Source organism: Falco punctatus (assembly GCF_963210335.1).
Source record: "Falco punctatus genome assembly, chromosome: 1".
Classification (NCBI taxonomy): Eukaryota; Metazoa; Chordata; class Aves; order Falconiformes; family Falconidae; genus Falco; species Falco punctatus.
In genome coordinates this window covers 19,340,867-19,359,183 of record NC_137580.1, presented here as the reverse complement: position 1 = coordinate 19,359,183, position 18,317 = coordinate 19,340,867, and the positions used below count along the sequence as shown (strand labels likewise).

The following is an 18,317-nucleotide window of genomic DNA, read 5'->3' as shown; positions in this document are numbered from 1 at the left end:
TTGTAATTTTGATTCTTACTCTTAAATCTGGAAAGCCTTGAGAAGGCAATGGGTATGGGGTTTTATAAGTTTCATCTAACGTAATAATTGTATAGTACTGTACTATATGCTTGCTGCTGTAATGCTTTGTGCTTTAATATTGCTTGTCCACTACTGCAGCTGCAGGTCTCTGCACTGCACAAGGCAACATGTTGTGCAGCTGCATATAGGATATTGCATTAGCACTCTCTTAACTTTTGTTCTGTCTAATTTATTTGATTTAGAATTCAAGATGGGTTTATCATATTTCGCTGGTGGAAGATGTACAACCCTAAGCAGAAACAGCACGGTAAGTTTCTCAAAAAGATTTCAAAGGTTAAGTTTACAGGTAGCCTGCAGAAAAATACCTCCTTTGCACAATTGCATGCGTGTAATTGTTAATATGTACCTGAAGTACGTTGAATCATCAGAAGGTATGGGGTTTTTTTGCTAGTTGATCTATGTTAGTAGACTAGAGCAACACAGTGAAATAAATACAGGATTCATTGCCAGGGACTTGAACCCTGCTTAATACAAACCATTAACCTTAATAGTAGCCTTCGTTAGCTGTAGTGTAAGCACAGTTGAGCCTGTTTTCAAGTTTTAGTGTTGTGATGTTAGTGTTTTAGTAAAAGTGTTATAGTAGGGGATGTTCTTTAGTACTGGATGACCTTGTGTCTTGATGACATCTGTGGTCATAGAAGTGAGGAGGTGTGAAAAATTAATTTCTTTTTCCTCCTTATCACTGGCTGAAGAATGATGATTAATACCAGATGCAAGAGATTAATTGTATCTGCGGAAAACACTGTGAGAAAACATAAGTAGCCTAGTGATGTGTGCTTAGTCATTTATAGGATTAGAATCTGGTTGAATGAGAGGTCCTGCCTCTCTAGACTTCTGAAGCATTGCATCTCCCTTGCTAATTCAAGGGGGTCCAGAAATAGCAACTGTCTGCACTTGAGGAGGGCACTGATTGAGAGGCTCATTGAACTTTGGAGGACTTCTCTTCCCCCCCCCCCCCCCCCCCCCATCTCCCCTTTGGAAGTGGCCTCTGATGGTGTGAAGCCTCTTAAGCTTGTCAGCAAGCTTGTACAGCTGCTGCTTTGTCACTACCAACTCAACAGTGGTAGGAGTACTGCATACATGTTATGCAGATAAATAAGAGGTACCATTCAGAGTTGCTCACTTCTTTTTATCGAGGCATTATTAAGCCTCTGAGATGATAGGACACAATTCAAGTTCTTTATGCCGTAAGAAGACTAATTCAAAAAGTGGCACCTAGTCTTAGAGTTAATTAGATTTCTCCAACCACAGGTTATTGTCCAACAGGTTTTCATAGAATTTGCTTCATCTGCTAGTTAAAACTTATTTCTCTAGTGGCTCACAGAATGAAAAAAAGGAATTGAACTTCATGCAATAAAGATAGTTGTGTCTGTCTTTTATGGTGGTATTTTTGCTTGGCAGTATTGCAAGGTTTTAACCTTTTCTGCTGGCATTTAAGACCGCATAATTAGCGTACAAATAATCCAAGTAACCAAGGAGGTCAGAGGTGTATAGGTCTGACAGCAAAGTAATGCCAATAAAATACTCTCTTAAATAATTACTTGTTTTCCTAGGAAAAATAACCTTACTCAATTTACATTTTGATTATTTAGCAGAGATGCTTTCGGTTTTAACCTTAAAGGAAAAATAAAATCTTCAGTGATTCTTGATTTATTTTACTATATTCTTTCCAATACTTTTTAACCTGCTTGATTACCACAGAAGTACCTGTACCTGATCAAATGGCTGATGATATACTGCATCTCAGATGTATGTTTTGTTCAAGGATTACTGCTTTACAGCTGTTACAGGGAATGATTGGAAAACCAGCTGTAGCTAGACATTACTGATGTATACCTTTGTTTCAGATCCTTCATAAAATAAAAAAAAGACAAAATAGAGCTGAGATTTTCCTATAGAAAAACACAGAGGCTGAATCAGGGCTAGTAACAATTTAAAAATCCCACCAGATTCTTATAAAATCACAAGACCTATGTATTTTTTCCAAGCAAAATTATTGAAATATTTCTTATGAAGAATTTGATATAAGCAATAATAATTAGTTTCCGAGTGTTTTAGTGGTTTTGGTTTTAAGTTCTGTAATTGAAATGCAATGTGTCCTAACAATAGTGTGAAACAGAACAGGAATGGGATTCTGTTTTTCATAGTAGTGATAAACTTAAAGTCCTGTTAATGCAGAAATAATGTGACCTCATTCTGTTTTATTTTTTTTCCTGAGACATATTCAGAGTGTTAGAGGAGGGTTTTTTTGTGCACAAAGGGGAGACCAGCGAGAGCTCCTGAAATACTTAAAGGCCTTAATAAGTCAACTCCCTTTCAGGTCATTTCAGGTGTTCTTGACATCACCTCTTTGCTAAAGGGCTGTACTCGATAATCCAGTTTTCAGTGGTAAGATTATTAAAGTTAAGTGCCATTACAACTGCACACAAGGAGCTGAACTTCAGCATTGGGGACATGTTAAATTTTCTAAAACCTATCTTTGTCTGTTCGAATGTGTACAAAGCTTCTATGTCTCTGTCTTGTGAAGGAATGTGCTGAAGTTAGTGCAGGCTCATATGTTCCCCGCTGAGCTTGTGGGAGGAGAATGACTAGAAACTAATTTGTATATTCAGAGGTTTTAGAACCAGAAAGGGATTTGATGTTCATCCAACCCAGTCACACAAGTTGTAAAGTTTTCCCTGGAAGCGAAATAAGTGACCTTTTATAAAGATTGAGTGATGATGAGTATTTGACATGTTCAGTAAGTGATGCCAAAGTAAAATGGTTTTTAATGCTAGGATTTACATACTTAATCTTGATAAACTTCAGCTTCCAGGTTGTTACTCCTGTTGGTAAGAAAAATGCAGTGTCGTTCCACATGCCAACAGAATATGTTCATGTGTTATTGGAATATTTTTCCCTGATAATTGCTTTCTAATCACATGGCTTCTTAGCTTTCTTCCTGAGGAGCTGAAGAATGTGGCAGTGCCTGCCAGTCGCTGCTGACCTGCTGAGATCCACTGACTTTTGCAAGTCTTATGAGGACACAGAAAGAAATAAAAATGGGGCGCAGAGCTTCATCTGAGGTTTTGTCAGAGAACAGTGAAGGTTATTAGGCAAAATAGGGGAGAACAGTTGCGTTCACTGCGCTGTGTGTGATTTGCAAAATGGTTTATCATGTACTCTTCCTGTTGAACTTCTGGTGGTCAATATGTCTTTATGATCAAAGGGTAGATTACAGTAATGGATGCTAGGAAGTGTCACTATTAAACCTCTGTGTCAGAAAAAGGAAAAATGAAAATGCTTTGCATCCTTTTTTGGGGTTCTTTGGGTTTTTTCCCCATGTTCTAAAACTTAGAGAAGTATTTTGTTACCATTCTTGGCTTGTACTGTAATTTAAGGATGCTCCTCATAAAGCCTTAATCGGAGTTCCTTGCATAAGAGAAGGTTTGAACCACAAAAAGTTTGGGTAATGATTATTGATAGCATGTAGTGAAGTTGCATGTGTGTGTGTGGTTTTGTTTTTTTATTAAAGTTCCCCAGTTTGACCTGGCAAGCGCAATCTGTTTTTCATTGTGGCACTGTGTTTGTACTAAGCTTGTCATAGCAATGTTGAAAGAATTTCATACAAAAAGTCAAGCACGTGGGTTGTCTTTTCGAGTGTTAAGTTCAATCATACTGGGACTTGAGAATAGGTTTTGTACATACTTGAGAAATGAAAGTGGTTTAGGAACACAAGTTGGAGGATTGTGTTGTGAATAGGGCAAACCCAGATGTCTTGGCTTAGGTGCCACAGCAGTATTAATGTTCATGTTGTAAAACTATATAGTATAGTTTGTGTGGTACTTTTTGAAGGGGAAATACTGTTTTGAGAACCAATTCCACTACTTTTTATTGTTGGGAGTGACTTGTTTCATGTTCCCATTAGGGCTTATTTAGTGGGTATGTTTATGTTGAATGGTTTGGGTGGGTGCGATGCAAACATTTTAATAAATAATAAAGAAATAAATAATACATCTTGACTGAACTCTGTAGGATGCCAGTGTTAAAACCTTGGCTATGTTAATCACCTTGATTCCAACAAATCTTGATAAAACTTCAGTATTTTGCTATCAAACTGGTAGTTACTGTTACATAACCTATATATGTACTTCTTTGCATCATTTAAGTATATGGCATTCAGATGTACTTGTCTCTTTTTCCTTGCATTTTTCTTTTGCAAAAGTGTCTTAGGCAACAAACTTGGTGCGTGGAAGTCAAATCTTATTTTTGTTACTAGGAAAAAGAGGTAGTTGTCTCTTTAAATCTTCTTTAAAGAAATTAATTACTACATATGATTTCATTTAGTTGATGAAGTCTAATGCTTGCCTCCAGGAATTGAAAAATTAAATTTATTTGTTTTCTTGATGATACTGAGATCTCCCAGGTGAACTATTGTGTATCCCAATCTTTGTCCATCCTTTGCCTATATCTTATTGATGCAAGTTAACATTACCAGCAAACAGATTTGATAGTGCTTTTATAAAGACAGGAAGGAACTGAAACAGGCTCATTAACTTTTTTCTGTCTCCTGTTCAAGAAAACTGTGATGTCAGTGCTTTCTGGAGACTTACAATGCATTCACTTCTTTTTTTTTTGTTTAATAATTATATGGAAATTTCTGGTAATTTAGCTGTGAGGGCTAAAAGGTGGGTTGCTGTTGTATTGTATAGATGTGTAACAGTGGGGGACAGATAAGCTTGATGGGAAAGAGGATGCATTTAATAAAGCAGGTGTCTATAAGCTTTGGCTTTTGGCCAGCTGCATTTCTTCTCTTGACCCTGGCCACAACAGCAGTGGTGTTTGCTCTGACTTCTTAATTTATTGTGTCTGTGGGAAATGTACCCACTGAGTTACAGATTGGGGACTGCTGTAATAACCGTTGATGCTTCAGCTTCCTAAAATCTGTTTGACTTAGACCAGATTGGGTTTTAGAGCAGCTCAGGTCTCTTGAGTGAACGTGTAATGGGCACTCTTTCAACTGGGTAATTAGGGGGAAACTGTGTGAGCTTTTTCCTCACATTAACTACATAATTAGGTCATACTATCTAAGGCAAAAGTATGTCAAAGTATGTCACAAACAGCCCTGTATGCAACCAGCAGATGTTAAACTAGTTTTCAAGTATCAGAGAGTCAAGCTGATATTACCGTTAAAATTTTAATTTGTGGATATTTTGACCAATTGTGCAAAATCAGTATGCTTCTTGTGAGTTCTGCATATTGGTGTTTTCTGTTTCTCTGCAAAAGAAAGCTTTTTCCCAGTTCAGGCCTGCTGTACCACAGAGCTTGGCTAGAAAACGATTTGGGTTTTGAGACTGAATTGGTCTCAAGTATTGATGCCTGTACTAAAAAGCAGAAGTTGGCACAGAGGCTTCTGTGCTGTGCATCAAGAGGGATTCTTGTTTGGTTTTATATATGAAACTGAATAAACCTCGTTTACCATTTTCTGCAGCTCATGCCTGGGTTTTTGGGTTGTGACCTAAGGGTGAAATGCTTTTTGGTTTTGTATTTTGTATGCAACTGTGCTCCTTACCAAGTTTTATTGATTTGCAAGGGAATATTGGAATAGAATTGGAAACCCTTTTCGTACTATTTGTTTAGATCCAAAGGCAGAAACACGACTGTATATTATGGTGAATGACTTTGAATTTCATGTGTACAACCGTTCTGAGCTTTATGGTCAACTTCAAGAACTATTTGGATTGGATCCCACAATAATTCCAGCAAAGAAAGATGATGAAAAAGCACAAGTAAACGGGAGGCAGAGAACACATACCAATCTTGAAAGGTAAATTATTATTAATTTTGCTGTTTTGTTGATGCTTTGCTCTGAAGTGCTGAACTGATCGGGTAATGTTTTGTTAATATAGGCTTTGGAGGCCAAATGGTTAAAGTGCAGCTGAGAGAGAAATTGCAGCAATGAGCCTGACAGTCTAAATCATCTTCCTTTCCTCGGATTCCTACCGTGATAATTAAAAAACACAACCAAACAAACTAAACACTCTTTGTTTAATGATCAGAGACAGGTTGAAAAAAAATCTATTTGAAGTACAATGTGGAAAGGGGGCATGTGTTGAAGAGGGTTAAGCTTGCAGAATAGTAATGGTATTGCTCAGTAGAAGTAACAGCTGCTCAAGACATTCAATAGACAAAATGTGAGGATCTACATGGTGTTGGGAGGACTTACTGGTTTCTAACCTTTAAACTCAGTCTGATTTCACAAGTTGTATTTCTAGGGGTGTGTGTTGGTGTCTGGCTACACAAACCTTCTTGTTTCATTCCCCTTTTTGGGGTACTCGGGAGAACATGAGGTGTGTCTATGAGGAGTTCTACATGGCTTATGTGTCATGAAATCAGATGCTCAATAATAAGCCCGTCTTTGGGCAGAATCACACCAGACTGATTAATTGGCAGGAGCAGAGAAGATCTAATGAGACTTGAGTCCTTCCACTGCTGCTGGCCAGGCCAGTACGTGTTACTGAATTACGTTAGTGGGCAGCTGCAGGGTGCTGTGGCAGTTCTGAACTGGAGTAAGGGCTGTGCCTCGAAGCCAGCCTCTTGACGTTTTCATCTTATGCCCTTGTTGACAGGTGCAGGAAGAACTTTGGGCAGGACGTGTCTTGGGAAATGAAAAATCCCACACCTAAATAGGAATATTTAGAACAGACTTTTTTTTTTTTTTTCTGAACTGTTGCTGAGTGTTAGATGTGGCATGCTTGTTTCCTACCTGTGTCAGCTCAGCGTACCAGCACCCAAGCTGTAGCTGCCTGTTCCCTGCTGTTCCTCCAGGCTCTGGAGGAGTCAGCAGTAGTCTGCTAGCAGGTCACTTACAGGAGGCGCCCCTGTGGGAAGGAGTGCTCCCTGGGATCTGTGCACTGAAGACCCCTAGAAGAAAAAGTTAATTAGTTCTGCTGCAGAAAAGACAAAATAATAAAACCCATTTTTTCCTGTAGTGTTAAAGTAAAAACAGAATCTCAAGACCCTTCTTCTTCATGGAGATCGCTTATTCCAGTCATTAAAGTCAATGTGAGCACGGTAAGTGAAAAGACCCTGATAATGAAAATAGTTAGCAGTATATGTTTAAAAATCAAGCTTGCCATTCATTTTTGTTACACATTCTTTTGGAGTTTTTGTTCTCCTTCATGCTTTAACAAAGATTTAAAATGATACCACCAGCACTTCTCTGACACAGTCACAAATCCTGCTGGTGCTGACGGAAACATGGTTATGTTCTCTGTTTTGGGAAATACCTGTGTTTTAGACTTGTAATGATTTGAGGAATATCACCAAGTAATTAAGCTTGGTAATGCATGTTGTATGATGTGTGGTGTGTTGAGTTTTTGGGAGGTGTTTGGGTTGGGTTTTTTTCTTCTTTTTTCTTTTCTTCCCTGCATTTTTTAGTAGAGGTATTTGGACATGTTCCTTAAAAGTTGATGTTGCCTACCACAAAAACTCGGATAACTATTATGGAGGTGATAGGAGATAGAATATTGAGAGTTTAATATACAAGGTAGTATTTTTAGGTATGCAGAGATTATGGCCAGGATTTTTGTCCATAGTCTTCATTGGCATATGGCCAATTAAACTGCATTATTACAGGTCAACATGTACATATATATAAGAGCAGTGTGTAATGTGTAATTGGGTTTTCTTTTTGATTTAGGGTCGCTTGGCATTTGGGAATCATTATCAGCCACAAACACTTTGTATTAACTTTGATGATGCTTTTTTGACATATACCACAAAACCACCTTCGAGCCACCTTGATCAGTTTATGCACATTGTGAAAGGAAAATTGGAAAATGTTAGAGTCATGCTGGTTCCAAGTCCAAGATATGTTGGTCTTCAGAATGATGAGTAAGTTTTGGGTATTTTTATTTACATATTATTTTATTATTAAGAAAATGGAGAAAAGAATGTTGGTTGTGTTTCTGTGACTTTATTTTTCTTAGCATGTTTGGATGGTTGGTGTTTCTACCACTCTGAAGGTTTTAAATGTTGGGCCTTTGAATCTTTGAAACTATTTTATTTATGGAGAAAAGCACTGGTTTTCTATCTCTTTAAAGATTTTTTTTTTTGGTGTGTTCTGCTCTGTGATTAATCAGGGAATCTTCAACTAGATCAGGTTGCTCAGAGCCCTGTCCAGCCTGACCTTGAATGTTTCCAGGGTTGGGGCATCCTGCATTCAACTTTTATTTTCCTTCATTCAGGTGCTGTATCTGTACACAGGCTTTGACAGCAATACATTTCTAGTACAAATACAAGGTTTAAAGTGTTAACTTCTGTAGAGTTGATTTGCTTATGGTTTGGAAAATAATTTGAAAAAAAATGAGCAAAAGCTGCGCACTTGTTATGGTAGAAATCATGTTATCTTTTGAAGACAGACTGCTGATTCTTTTACCTCTGTGTATCCCACATAAGCAGGGTTATGCAGCTTTAATGAGCTGAATGGCAGTAAGTTGAACAAAAGAAAGGGTGCTTGCATGAAGTGATTTGACACTAGGATTCTTGTTTTATTATACTTTAACCAGCAAGACATTTATGTGCATACTATGTTAATGTCCCTGATTGATATGGTATGAACATTGTAACCAGAATTTTCTGCATTATCTTATTTAATGTGTGCAATGTTACATATTCAACAGATAATTTGGACAAAACTGCTGAATTTTGGAGTCTTTTCACAGGCATTATTTGCTCAACAAAAAATAAATAATGTATACTACCCTTGGGCAATTATGTTTATGATTATACCTATTCTATACCTCCTAAGCAACAACATCCAGAGAATGAATTACAATTTTTGCAAATAAACTCTATGTTGTTTGCCTGTACCTTAATTGGCTTTGTATCAGCCAAATACTGCCTTCTATCATATACCTTCATAGGTTTTCAGAGATCATTCTGTGGATGTGTACAGAATCTTACTCTTCCAACATGACGACAAAGGAAATTTCTCAAACTAATATTGAAAACAAACAAGATTAAAATAGAATAGGATTAAGATACTCAAACTATTAGCTTTTTCTCCTACTTCCGCAAAGTATTTTCTCTTTATGTTGTCACCATCCCTTTAGCTCCTGATGGCTGAAGGATGGCATTTGTGCAGAAAACATGCCCTAATTTCCTGGGTAGATTCAACAAATGACCCAGTTCACTGGAATGGGGAATATTTCAAACTTTAGAGCCTGCCCTCTTGTGCTTCTTTGGCTTAAAAATGAAGCTGGGTGTCTTAACTTTCAGAAATTCCTGCAGGCAATAGACATATAAAAAACAGCTAAGTGACTTGATGAAATTTCTTACAGACTGGCTGATCGATACAAACATCAAAAACTCACCTTGAAAGCTGTCATATTATATTACAAACAGACATGTCAATGCCTCCATCACTTCTTGCAAATAAATCCTCTGAAACCCAAGGAAAAAAAAATTGTGCTAGGAAAAGCAGATCAAAGGAGAACAAGTTTGGAAAGCAGTGACTGAGTCAGCAGGCTCAAAATGGAAGTTTAAGATAAGATATTAGGAAATAATTTTTAATGATGATGATAAACTCATTATCATTATTTGCTATTATCAAATTAGGTTTTGCAAATGACTTATGTTGGAGTTTCTAGGGTTCTACCACCTCCACCAGCTAAGTCTGGCAAGGTGAAACTATTCTTGCTGAGGGTGGGTTAGGCAGCCTCCTTAGGTACCTTCCTCTCCCATTTTCTGTGGAGGTACCTTCTTGTGCACTTTAAGCTGGGAATACAGCTAAAAGAAGCACTACCGTGTCTTTTTTGCGTGGCTATGCAGTGAAAACTGACCGTGGAATTCATCCCTATTAAGAAAAATATAGATGTTGGTCTTAAAGCTAAATAGGTTCTGCTACTGGATTCACCACCTGTTGGTTATCACCTAACCTGTGATGAGCCTAGGACTGGTGTAAGGAAAGATACCACTTTTCTTGGCTGCTGTGTTGTTTGCTATGGCCTGTGACGCTTTGATAATACAAAACTATAAGCTACTTCAGTCATCTACTGTCTATTTTCAGATTCTTCTTAAAAGTGGAATCAAAAAACTAGTGACAAGACATGACGATACAGAAGAGAACTTTCCTCTTTGTGGAAAAAACTCACACTGAGCAGGCAAAAAGATTTTACAAGTGTAGTGAGTTCAGAACAAGAGCACAAACCAGAAATGTATAATGGAATGTGTAGGCATGGTAAAGATGTACATGAAAAGAATTTGAGGAAAAGGACCGAGGAACACATTTAGCTACTGCATGGGGTTTTGTTGGTTCCTTTTTCACCCCTTGCACTTCCATTTAGTGTAAGACTTCGTACCTTTACTCCAGAAAGTGGAGTATGGGAAAGGTGATGAGCATGACGTGTCAGCGGGTGTTTGACAGGAGGATTTGGCCATTCTGTCAGCTCCTAAAGCTTTCCTGTAGATACTTCTCTTTCCTACAGCTACATGGGAGTTTCTGTTAGGTTGTGAAGTTAAGCCAAATTGTCCATTGTGAAGACAACTCAGCACAAAGACTCTGTAATGACATTTAAGATAGTGGTTTAGATTAAAACAAAATTATTAATTATTCTGAATTGGTGTAAGTAAATGCTGCTAGGAGGACAGAAATAAACAATTGTTAAATCTGCCCTATGCTTTCATACTTTACAGTAATTTTTATTAAAACAGTCATGTACCTTCTCCAGTGTATTTCTGTAGATAGCTTAGATAAAGCTGTATAGTGTTTCCAGACCTATGCCCTTCGTGTGAAAGGGATATAGTGTTCTGTATTTCGCAGCACAAAACATACAGCAGCTTGAGCAGCAGGGAGCAAGTACAGTTTGCCATCATAGACGGCTGCCTCGCGCTGCGGCTGGCTGACCTTCACGGGGAGATGCTGAGCTGCTGGAATGAGATGCAGCCCCTGCCCAGTGGTGTGCCCTGCTGGGGGTGGCGTCATGCAATGGCGAGCCATTGTGGCCGCCAGAGAAGTTACTGCCAGGCTCCTGGATTTTGCAGCTGGTGGTGGCGTGAGCTCCTCCTCTCCTGCGTTACAAAGCAGGGTGGCTTCCCCTGAGCCCCACGGCGGTATGCTCGGTGCGAGGGGCAGCTTACCAATAGCACGTGTGCCACAGTGTGCTTGTCAGTCTTGCTGACCTGCCTGTGCCTGTTCACAAGAGCGGATGGAATACACTGAACTCTTCCCATGAGCTAGTATTTACATATCTCTAAATGCTTTCCTTCCCACTTCTATTCCTGAGCCAGTAAATGGTTGGGTTGGTTTTTTTTTTTTCACATCTTGCTCTATTTGCATCTTGTTGGGGAGGCCGGTTCAATTTTGGACAGAAAAAAAGAAATGGAAAACTGGTAGTGAGTAGAAAGTATTTAATCTTTCACTGCTGTCATTACTCTCAAGGTAAAATTGATTTCAAGGTTCCTGCTCTGTTGCTTTTCAAGAACTTCTGGCACTATATGGGCTCTGCATATGCTCTTTTCTATATTTTCCAAGTTTTTCTGCATTTGGAACGAGCTGTGGTAAAATGGGCAATGTGCTTCTAACAAGCCATGCTGTTAGACCGTGTATTTCTGTTATTGGAATTTTCTTTTTTAGTTAAGAACTAGCAACTTATAAAAGTGTTTGAAAAGTGGCAAACAACTTTTGCAGTAAAAATGGAACTTTCATATTATAGTATTATTACTACTAGAAAATGTAATAGTATGTAAATTAACATGTGTTAATGCTGTAAGAAAGGGATTGTAATATACCAGTATAATAGTGTTAGGAGAAGTGTTTCGTGTATTAGTTTTATCACTTATATCCTTTTATACTGAGGGAAATGTTATTGAGGAAGAACAGCTTTTTTTTTTTTTCCCCTTTTAAACTAATGGTCTAATTACTGAAGATGTCCCTTTGGATCAGAGTGCTATTTTAGTAAGAAAACAATTAGCAGGTGAAAGAACGATGTAGGACAAGGAGAAAGGAACTCTTGATGGAAAGAAACATTAAAAGTAAAACTTTGGTAGTTGGTTGGGGTGTATAATATCTGAGAAATGTCTTTGTGGAGAGGAACCTGGTATGTTTGTGCTTGAGTTAACTAAACTTTGAAGTTACTCTATGTAGTAGTAATAATAATAATGTAAAGATTAAGTGGGTTTTTTGCAAATCAGGGTAGACATAGCCTAGCAATATGACAGCTACCTTTTTGATAGGAGACTTGAGACAAGATAAACTTAAATATTCGCTGTTTATTTTCAGAAGGTATTCAGCCTGAGGTAGCAGATCAGGAGTCACAGTGTGATAGAGAGACATGGAGAGTAACTGAAGTTACAACCTGCATTTCAAATTTGGCTTACAAACAGCTGCGTTTGGGCAGACTGTGGTGTGGCCCAGGCACTTCTGTCTGTTGCGTCCACCTTTTTGGTAGTGTGACACAAGACCGATGCCTGGTAGATAAGGTAGCCTGTGGCTCATCCAGGCAGCCTGCCGTCAGGCTGCTAGCAAGACCAGTATAGACTCATGAAGCCAGTATCTTGGGATTGCATCGAACTTGGGTCTTGCCTACAAAATTTCCTGGTGAGGTACCGCCACATACACTGTATCTCTGCTGTTGGCTTGCTTGACACAGATAGCAGTTTTATTGATGATTCCGTGGTTAAATAGGTACTACTTATAAGCTACAAGTAAGCCTGACCTACGTAATCTCTTCTGTTATCCTTAACATGTTACACTTAAAATTACTTGAATTCATAAAGATTAATTTTGGTGTGTTGTTTTTTCAATTTTATCTTTGCACTCTTTTTCCATTACAGACCACCAAGACTGATGGGCGAAGGATTTGTTGTAATGCAGTCCAACGATGTCGATATCTATTACTACATGGATGAACCAGGTATCTTTGTTAAATACAAAGATAAAATTGTAAGGGAATTGAAGGCTATTTGTTTATTTGATTGTCTGGACTTGCAATTCCTTCTTTTTTTTTTTTTTTTTTTTTTTAAATGTTTAGAGAGTTAGTGTGAAACTTTGGAGCCAATAAAAGCATTCGTGAGTACACTTATGAATGCTTATAAGTTCCTAAGTTTTTTCTGCAAATGACAGAAATTTCTACTGAAACAAATGAGAGAAAGTTTACGTATTTTATATTTAGAAGGAAGTGAAATTTGGAGCTGCATTCTTTTTAATGGTTGTTGTAAATTTCGAGGCTCTTTCATGTAAGAGGCCTGGGGTATTCCATAGTTGAAATAACTGTACAGGTAGAACCAATGTTTTTATCAGTGAGTAGTTTATATAGATGTAGGTACTCTGTCAGCAGTGCCTTCCACAAGTCTCGTCTGCAACTTGGAAGCAATTAATCTTGATATTTATTCTTGAAACAAGTTGTGTTTTAAGGTGTAAACTGAAAAAGATGTAGGTTTTCAAAAGTACTTCAGCAGTGGGGACAATTTATAGTCAATACCTATAGGGGATTTTGGGAAGTTGATTTGATCCATTGATTTCTGAATATTGGGGTGTCTGTCTTTTTGACTTTAAATCCAGTGAATTATATTACCATGTTATTTTGCTGGAGTTTTTTTTTGTTTGCAAAAGCTTTTGCTCTGACTCCATGTAAAAGTATTGCCTGAATCTTGAACAAAGGTAACATGTTCAATAACAATGCATACTGATGTAGGATAGGCGTAGGAAAGCCTGTATTGGTAAAAAGCATGCTGAACAGATAAAACTGCTGTGTATGTCAGCATTTCACTGACATCAGTGAGGAGTGCTTCGGAAAACACCAGAGATTTTTGGTCATATTCTCGCCCTTCCACTGGGAGTCTGCATTGGATTGTGGCTTGATATTTACGCACTGTGGTGGTTTCAAATAAAATTGACATCAGGACACTTTAATTGTCTTGTGCTTAATAAACATTTTTCGTGCGAATTTGAAGCAGCTTCCTCAAATAATCTGTTTATTATATTATGTAATATAGGTCTCGTACCAGAGGAGACGGAGGAAAGTAATGATGGAGAAGCAAACAACGAAGACAGCAAATTACAGGATCTGCCACCGTGTTGGGGTTTGGACATTGTTTGTGGAAAAGGAACAGACTTCAACTATGGACCTTGGGCTGACAGGCAGAGGTATTACCACGATTTACATCTTTACTTTTTATCTTTAATATCTGTTATTATTGAGAAAACATTCTAAAGTTTCTAGTGTGCGATTGCTCAGACTTGTAATTTGTATGGGGCAGGCTAGGCAGTCTAAAAGAGAAGTCCTGCCACAATGGTTTAAGATAAGTAAATTCATTGTTGCTTCTCTTGTTGGCCTTCCAAAGTTAGGATCACTCAGTGAATATTTATTATTAAATTAATAAATTATGTTCCTGTTTTCTGTGAACAAAGTAGTTTTACTGTTTACCAAGTGTTACATATCTAAGGGTTTAACCTTTTAATTGGTTACCTTCAGACTTGTCAAGCTCCTGTTAGCTCATGGTTAAGAATACACTTCACATTGATGTGAAAATTTTATGGGAGTACAGATCTGGCTAGGAAAATAATGAGGGGGGAATCATTTATCCCTGCTTAGGAGAATCAACTGCTTGATACAGTCTCCAAAGTATTTACTATCTAGATATTTTAGTGACAAAATATTAGGCCAGAACTCTACTACTGTTCTTTGCTTAGCCCTCAGTGTTTTGCACATGAGTATTTCTGGTGGAGACAGTAGGTTGTTTGGAGAGTGAAGAACTATTAAGTAAAAGTGACATACTCAGTGCTTTCCCTCTTTTTCCCCTATTAATTACAGATTGATACTTCTCTTGGCCTCCATTAATTCTCCTGTGAAACTGTTATGATTAACTGTCTCTTAGGAGTGTGAGGATGGCAGACCAAAGCGTAGTCATTAGATATGGCAGTGTCTTAGAGAATTGAAGAGAAAATGTCAGTTTCCAGAACAGTGCTTTTCTAGGAACTTGAAGTTGGCGAATCATTAATGATATTTTTAATACTACCAAGAAAGCTCGCTCTATGATAGTATGCTTTTTGTAATTTTAACTGTCTAGGTAGAAGGCAGTTTAGTGCCTATGCAGAGTGCGTAGAGTTCACAGATACATACCTGAGAATGCTTTCACATTGTGCCATGGATAGAAAATAGAATTTTGGAAAGCACCTGAGCATTTTGGAAGCACTGATCTGTAGGTGTTCTGTGGACTGTGTACTCTCAATTCATGTAAGGGGTTCTACAAATACCGATCTTTAATGTATTATGCAATAAAATCTTGGGTTTCCCCAGGATTTTGACAGTGTGTGGTGGTTGTTGGATTTTTTGTTTTTGTTTTTCCCCCAAACTTTAAGCTGCCTTAAGGGTCAGCTGCTGGGTGCAGGAAACTGCTGCCCTCCTTAAAGACATACTTCCACCCCCTTGAGACCTATATGAGCTATGCTGTCAGTGCTTCATCGCTGTAGCTTTCCTTTGATGTAGTTGCCTGTTCAGCTACAAGTCTGCAGAAATGTAGGCTTCACTCCCATTCTGAGGTTCTAAAGTTTTGTATTTTGTTTATTTCTGGGCATTACATCAATTATTTATGCACAAACCAAAGCGTAAACAGATTACTTCCTACTATGTTTTTGTAGCAGATTTGTAAACCAAAGATTAGGAATAAGAAGAAAAACATAGCTTGTTTGCCATCTGAATTAAAATATTTTTGTTCTAAATCATTTATGGTCTGTCCATTTATGGCTTTTATTCAAAAGTCACTTCTTGTCATTGAAACTTCTGGAGATTTCAATAATGAGTTGGAAGGCTCCCATGATGCAGTCTTTAAAGAAACATTCCTTCTTATCACATTCAGTGGTTGTCTAAAAACTCAGCTAACTGGGAAATAATTAAGTGAACCAAATAGATGCATAAATATGTGTAAATATTTATCTCTATTTCTTCTGTGAATAAAAACTGTTGGGTTTTTGTTGTTTTGTTTGTTTAGTATTTTTTCTTCTTCTTCTCCACTAGGGATTGCTTGTGGAAGTTTTTCTTCCCACCAGACTACCAAGTTATGAAAGTCTCAGAAATTGCTCAGCCTGGAAAACCAAGACAGATTCTCGCTTTTGAACTGCGGATGAACATTATTGCAGATGCCACCATTGATTTGCTTTTTACCAAAAATAGGGTAAATAATGAAAAATTACATAGAAAATAATTAGCCTACTGTGATAACACAGTACTTTTAGATTGTGTGTATTTTCACTTGTCTCAGGTGTGTATTACAGAACTGTGGTTTTAAAAGCTAGGCAATTTTGGTTTTAGTCTTCCATAATTATGAGCAAACTCTTCAAAGAGAAATATTGTCTGAGATGTAATATAGGTCTTGTACCAGAGGAGATGGAGGATGCCAGCTCCTATACTCTTGTGAATTCATGGTCTGGACATTTCCTGTGCAGTCTTCCATTACGATGAAGCTCACCATGATGAAAAGATAATATCTTCTGATACTGGATGAATATCTGATATTACTGGAGAGATTATACTGGGGGGAGCAAAAGACCTGTAGGGGTTTGGAGTTTTCTTTCTACTGTTGCTACTCTTATAAATGGGATATAGCATGACCTCATTGTACACCTGTTTTTTCTTTTTTGTGTGCGTGTGTGTGAGTGAAAGGGTTAGAAAGCGCAGTGTTAGAAATACATATGCATCTGACTTCTCAGGCATTGGATCAGAATATCTTATGCTGTTTCTATTGGTGGACCTAAGTCAGAATATGTTAAGCCTAAAAATGGTGGTGCCTGAGTGAACTCAGACAGTTCATTAATAATTTTTCTGAAGGCAAGACAGGCTTTAGTCACCAGGTGCCTTAATCCAGGTATGGGTAATGATAGCCAGAAGCATAAAATACACTGGTTAATGTGACTTTTTTCCTTTCTTGCAATACAGGAAACTAATGCTGTACATGTAAATGTTGGTGCAGGATCATATTTGGAAATAAATATTCCCATGACAGTAGGTGAAAATGGTGAGTTAAGACTAAGCTTAATTTGTTTTCATGATGTTTTTCCTGAGCAGTTATCTTAAGTCTTATCTGTGTGTGAATGTCTTGTAATGTTTTTCCCTGTGTGACTGAGATGTATTTTCTTATGTAAAGGAACAAAAAGTATTTCATTGCAAGGTATTAAAGCATGTGCATATTTAAGTTACTTCCATGTTTTACTTGGGTTAGGAAACACAGATACCTTAACTACTAGACAGCGTATCATTTAGTTATGTGTCTACTGAAGCAGATTACTGATACATTGTCAACCCAGAGCAGGAAGACTTCTTCAGTAGGATTAGTGTAGTAGTTGAATCATGCTGAGAAATGCATTATGAAAACTAATTTAATAGTAGTTCACTTAAAACAAACCGCAAAATCCAAGGTGGAGATAAACATAAAGTTACGGGTATGCTCCTTGCATTTACTTGTCTTGTTGGTTGGTTTGAAGCCCTTTGCTAAATTGTTTGTTCTCTTGATTCTGTATGGCATATTTGAGCTCTATTCTGCAAGTTAAACTCAGACCTCCAGAACCTAAGCGTTTCCAGGCCGAGCAAGATGACTTTTGTCATCCCCCCTACATGAAGGCAGAAGATGTTAAGCTCTTCATTGACAAACAGTAGAGGACAGAATTATTCTAGTATTAATTTCCATCGTGATATTTCTTGATTGTTGGTGGACTGCTGAAATCACTAGTGAAAATTATACAAATATTTGTGTAACTCTTATGTCTGAATGGTTATGTTTTATGTCTTTTGTTTGCTAGGCTATTCACCTACAATTAAAGGGCAGCTTCTACATGTTGATGCCACCAGCAGTATGCAGTACCGGACTCTTTTAGAAGCTGAAATGCTAGCTGTAAGTTTGTATTAATAAGCACAAAGCTTTGGTCTCTAGAGAATTTTTACTAAAGAACATATTTATTTGTCTGTTGAACAGTTCTTCAGGTTCTTAAACAATACAGAAATATGCCTTTTGAATGCATTTTGCAAGGTCTTGATGTGTAAGGAGCTTATATATACACACTTAACTATGCACATGTAACTTTCAGAGACTTAAATAATTTATATACCAAGTTATATGTGTTTTGAAAGCAGTGGAGAGATTGCATTGCCACTTACAAATCTTGCCTCACTTACTATGTTCATATAGGCTTTACCTTATTAAATAGTTACACTCGCTAGCTGTGCTACAGAATATGTGTGCGTAAGTACTTGAAAGTACTT

The 18,317-nt window shown here is 37.6% G+C and overlaps 1 protein-coding gene across 10 annotated transcripts in view; it reads left to right on the top strand.

Annotated features, from left to right (window-relative positions):
• Window positions 1–18,317, top strand: part of BLTP1 (bridge-like lipid transfer protein family member 1) — a 133,141-nt gene that overhangs the window by 22,409 nt on the left and 92,415 nt on the right. For all 10 annotated transcript variants that reach the window (XM_080373531.1, XM_080373532.1, XM_080373538.1 and 7 more), the window contains exons 5-13: window positions 264–328; window positions 5,701–5,887; window positions 7,053–7,134; window positions 7,763–7,956; window positions 12,898–12,977; window positions 14,059–14,209; window positions 16,080–16,236; window positions 16,998–17,076; window positions 17,858–17,949. In XM_080373531.1, the coding sequence (XP_080229657.1) occupies window positions 264–328; window positions 5,701–5,887; window positions 7,053–7,134; window positions 7,763–7,956; window positions 12,898–12,977; window positions 14,059–14,209; window positions 16,080–16,236; window positions 16,998–17,076; window positions 17,858–17,949 (1,087 nt within the window). The remainder of the gene's footprint in view (window positions 1–263; window positions 329–5,700; window positions 5,888–7,052; window positions 7,135–7,762; window positions 7,957–12,897; window positions 12,978–14,058; window positions 14,210–16,079; window positions 16,237–16,997; window positions 17,077–17,857; window positions 17,950–18,317) is intronic.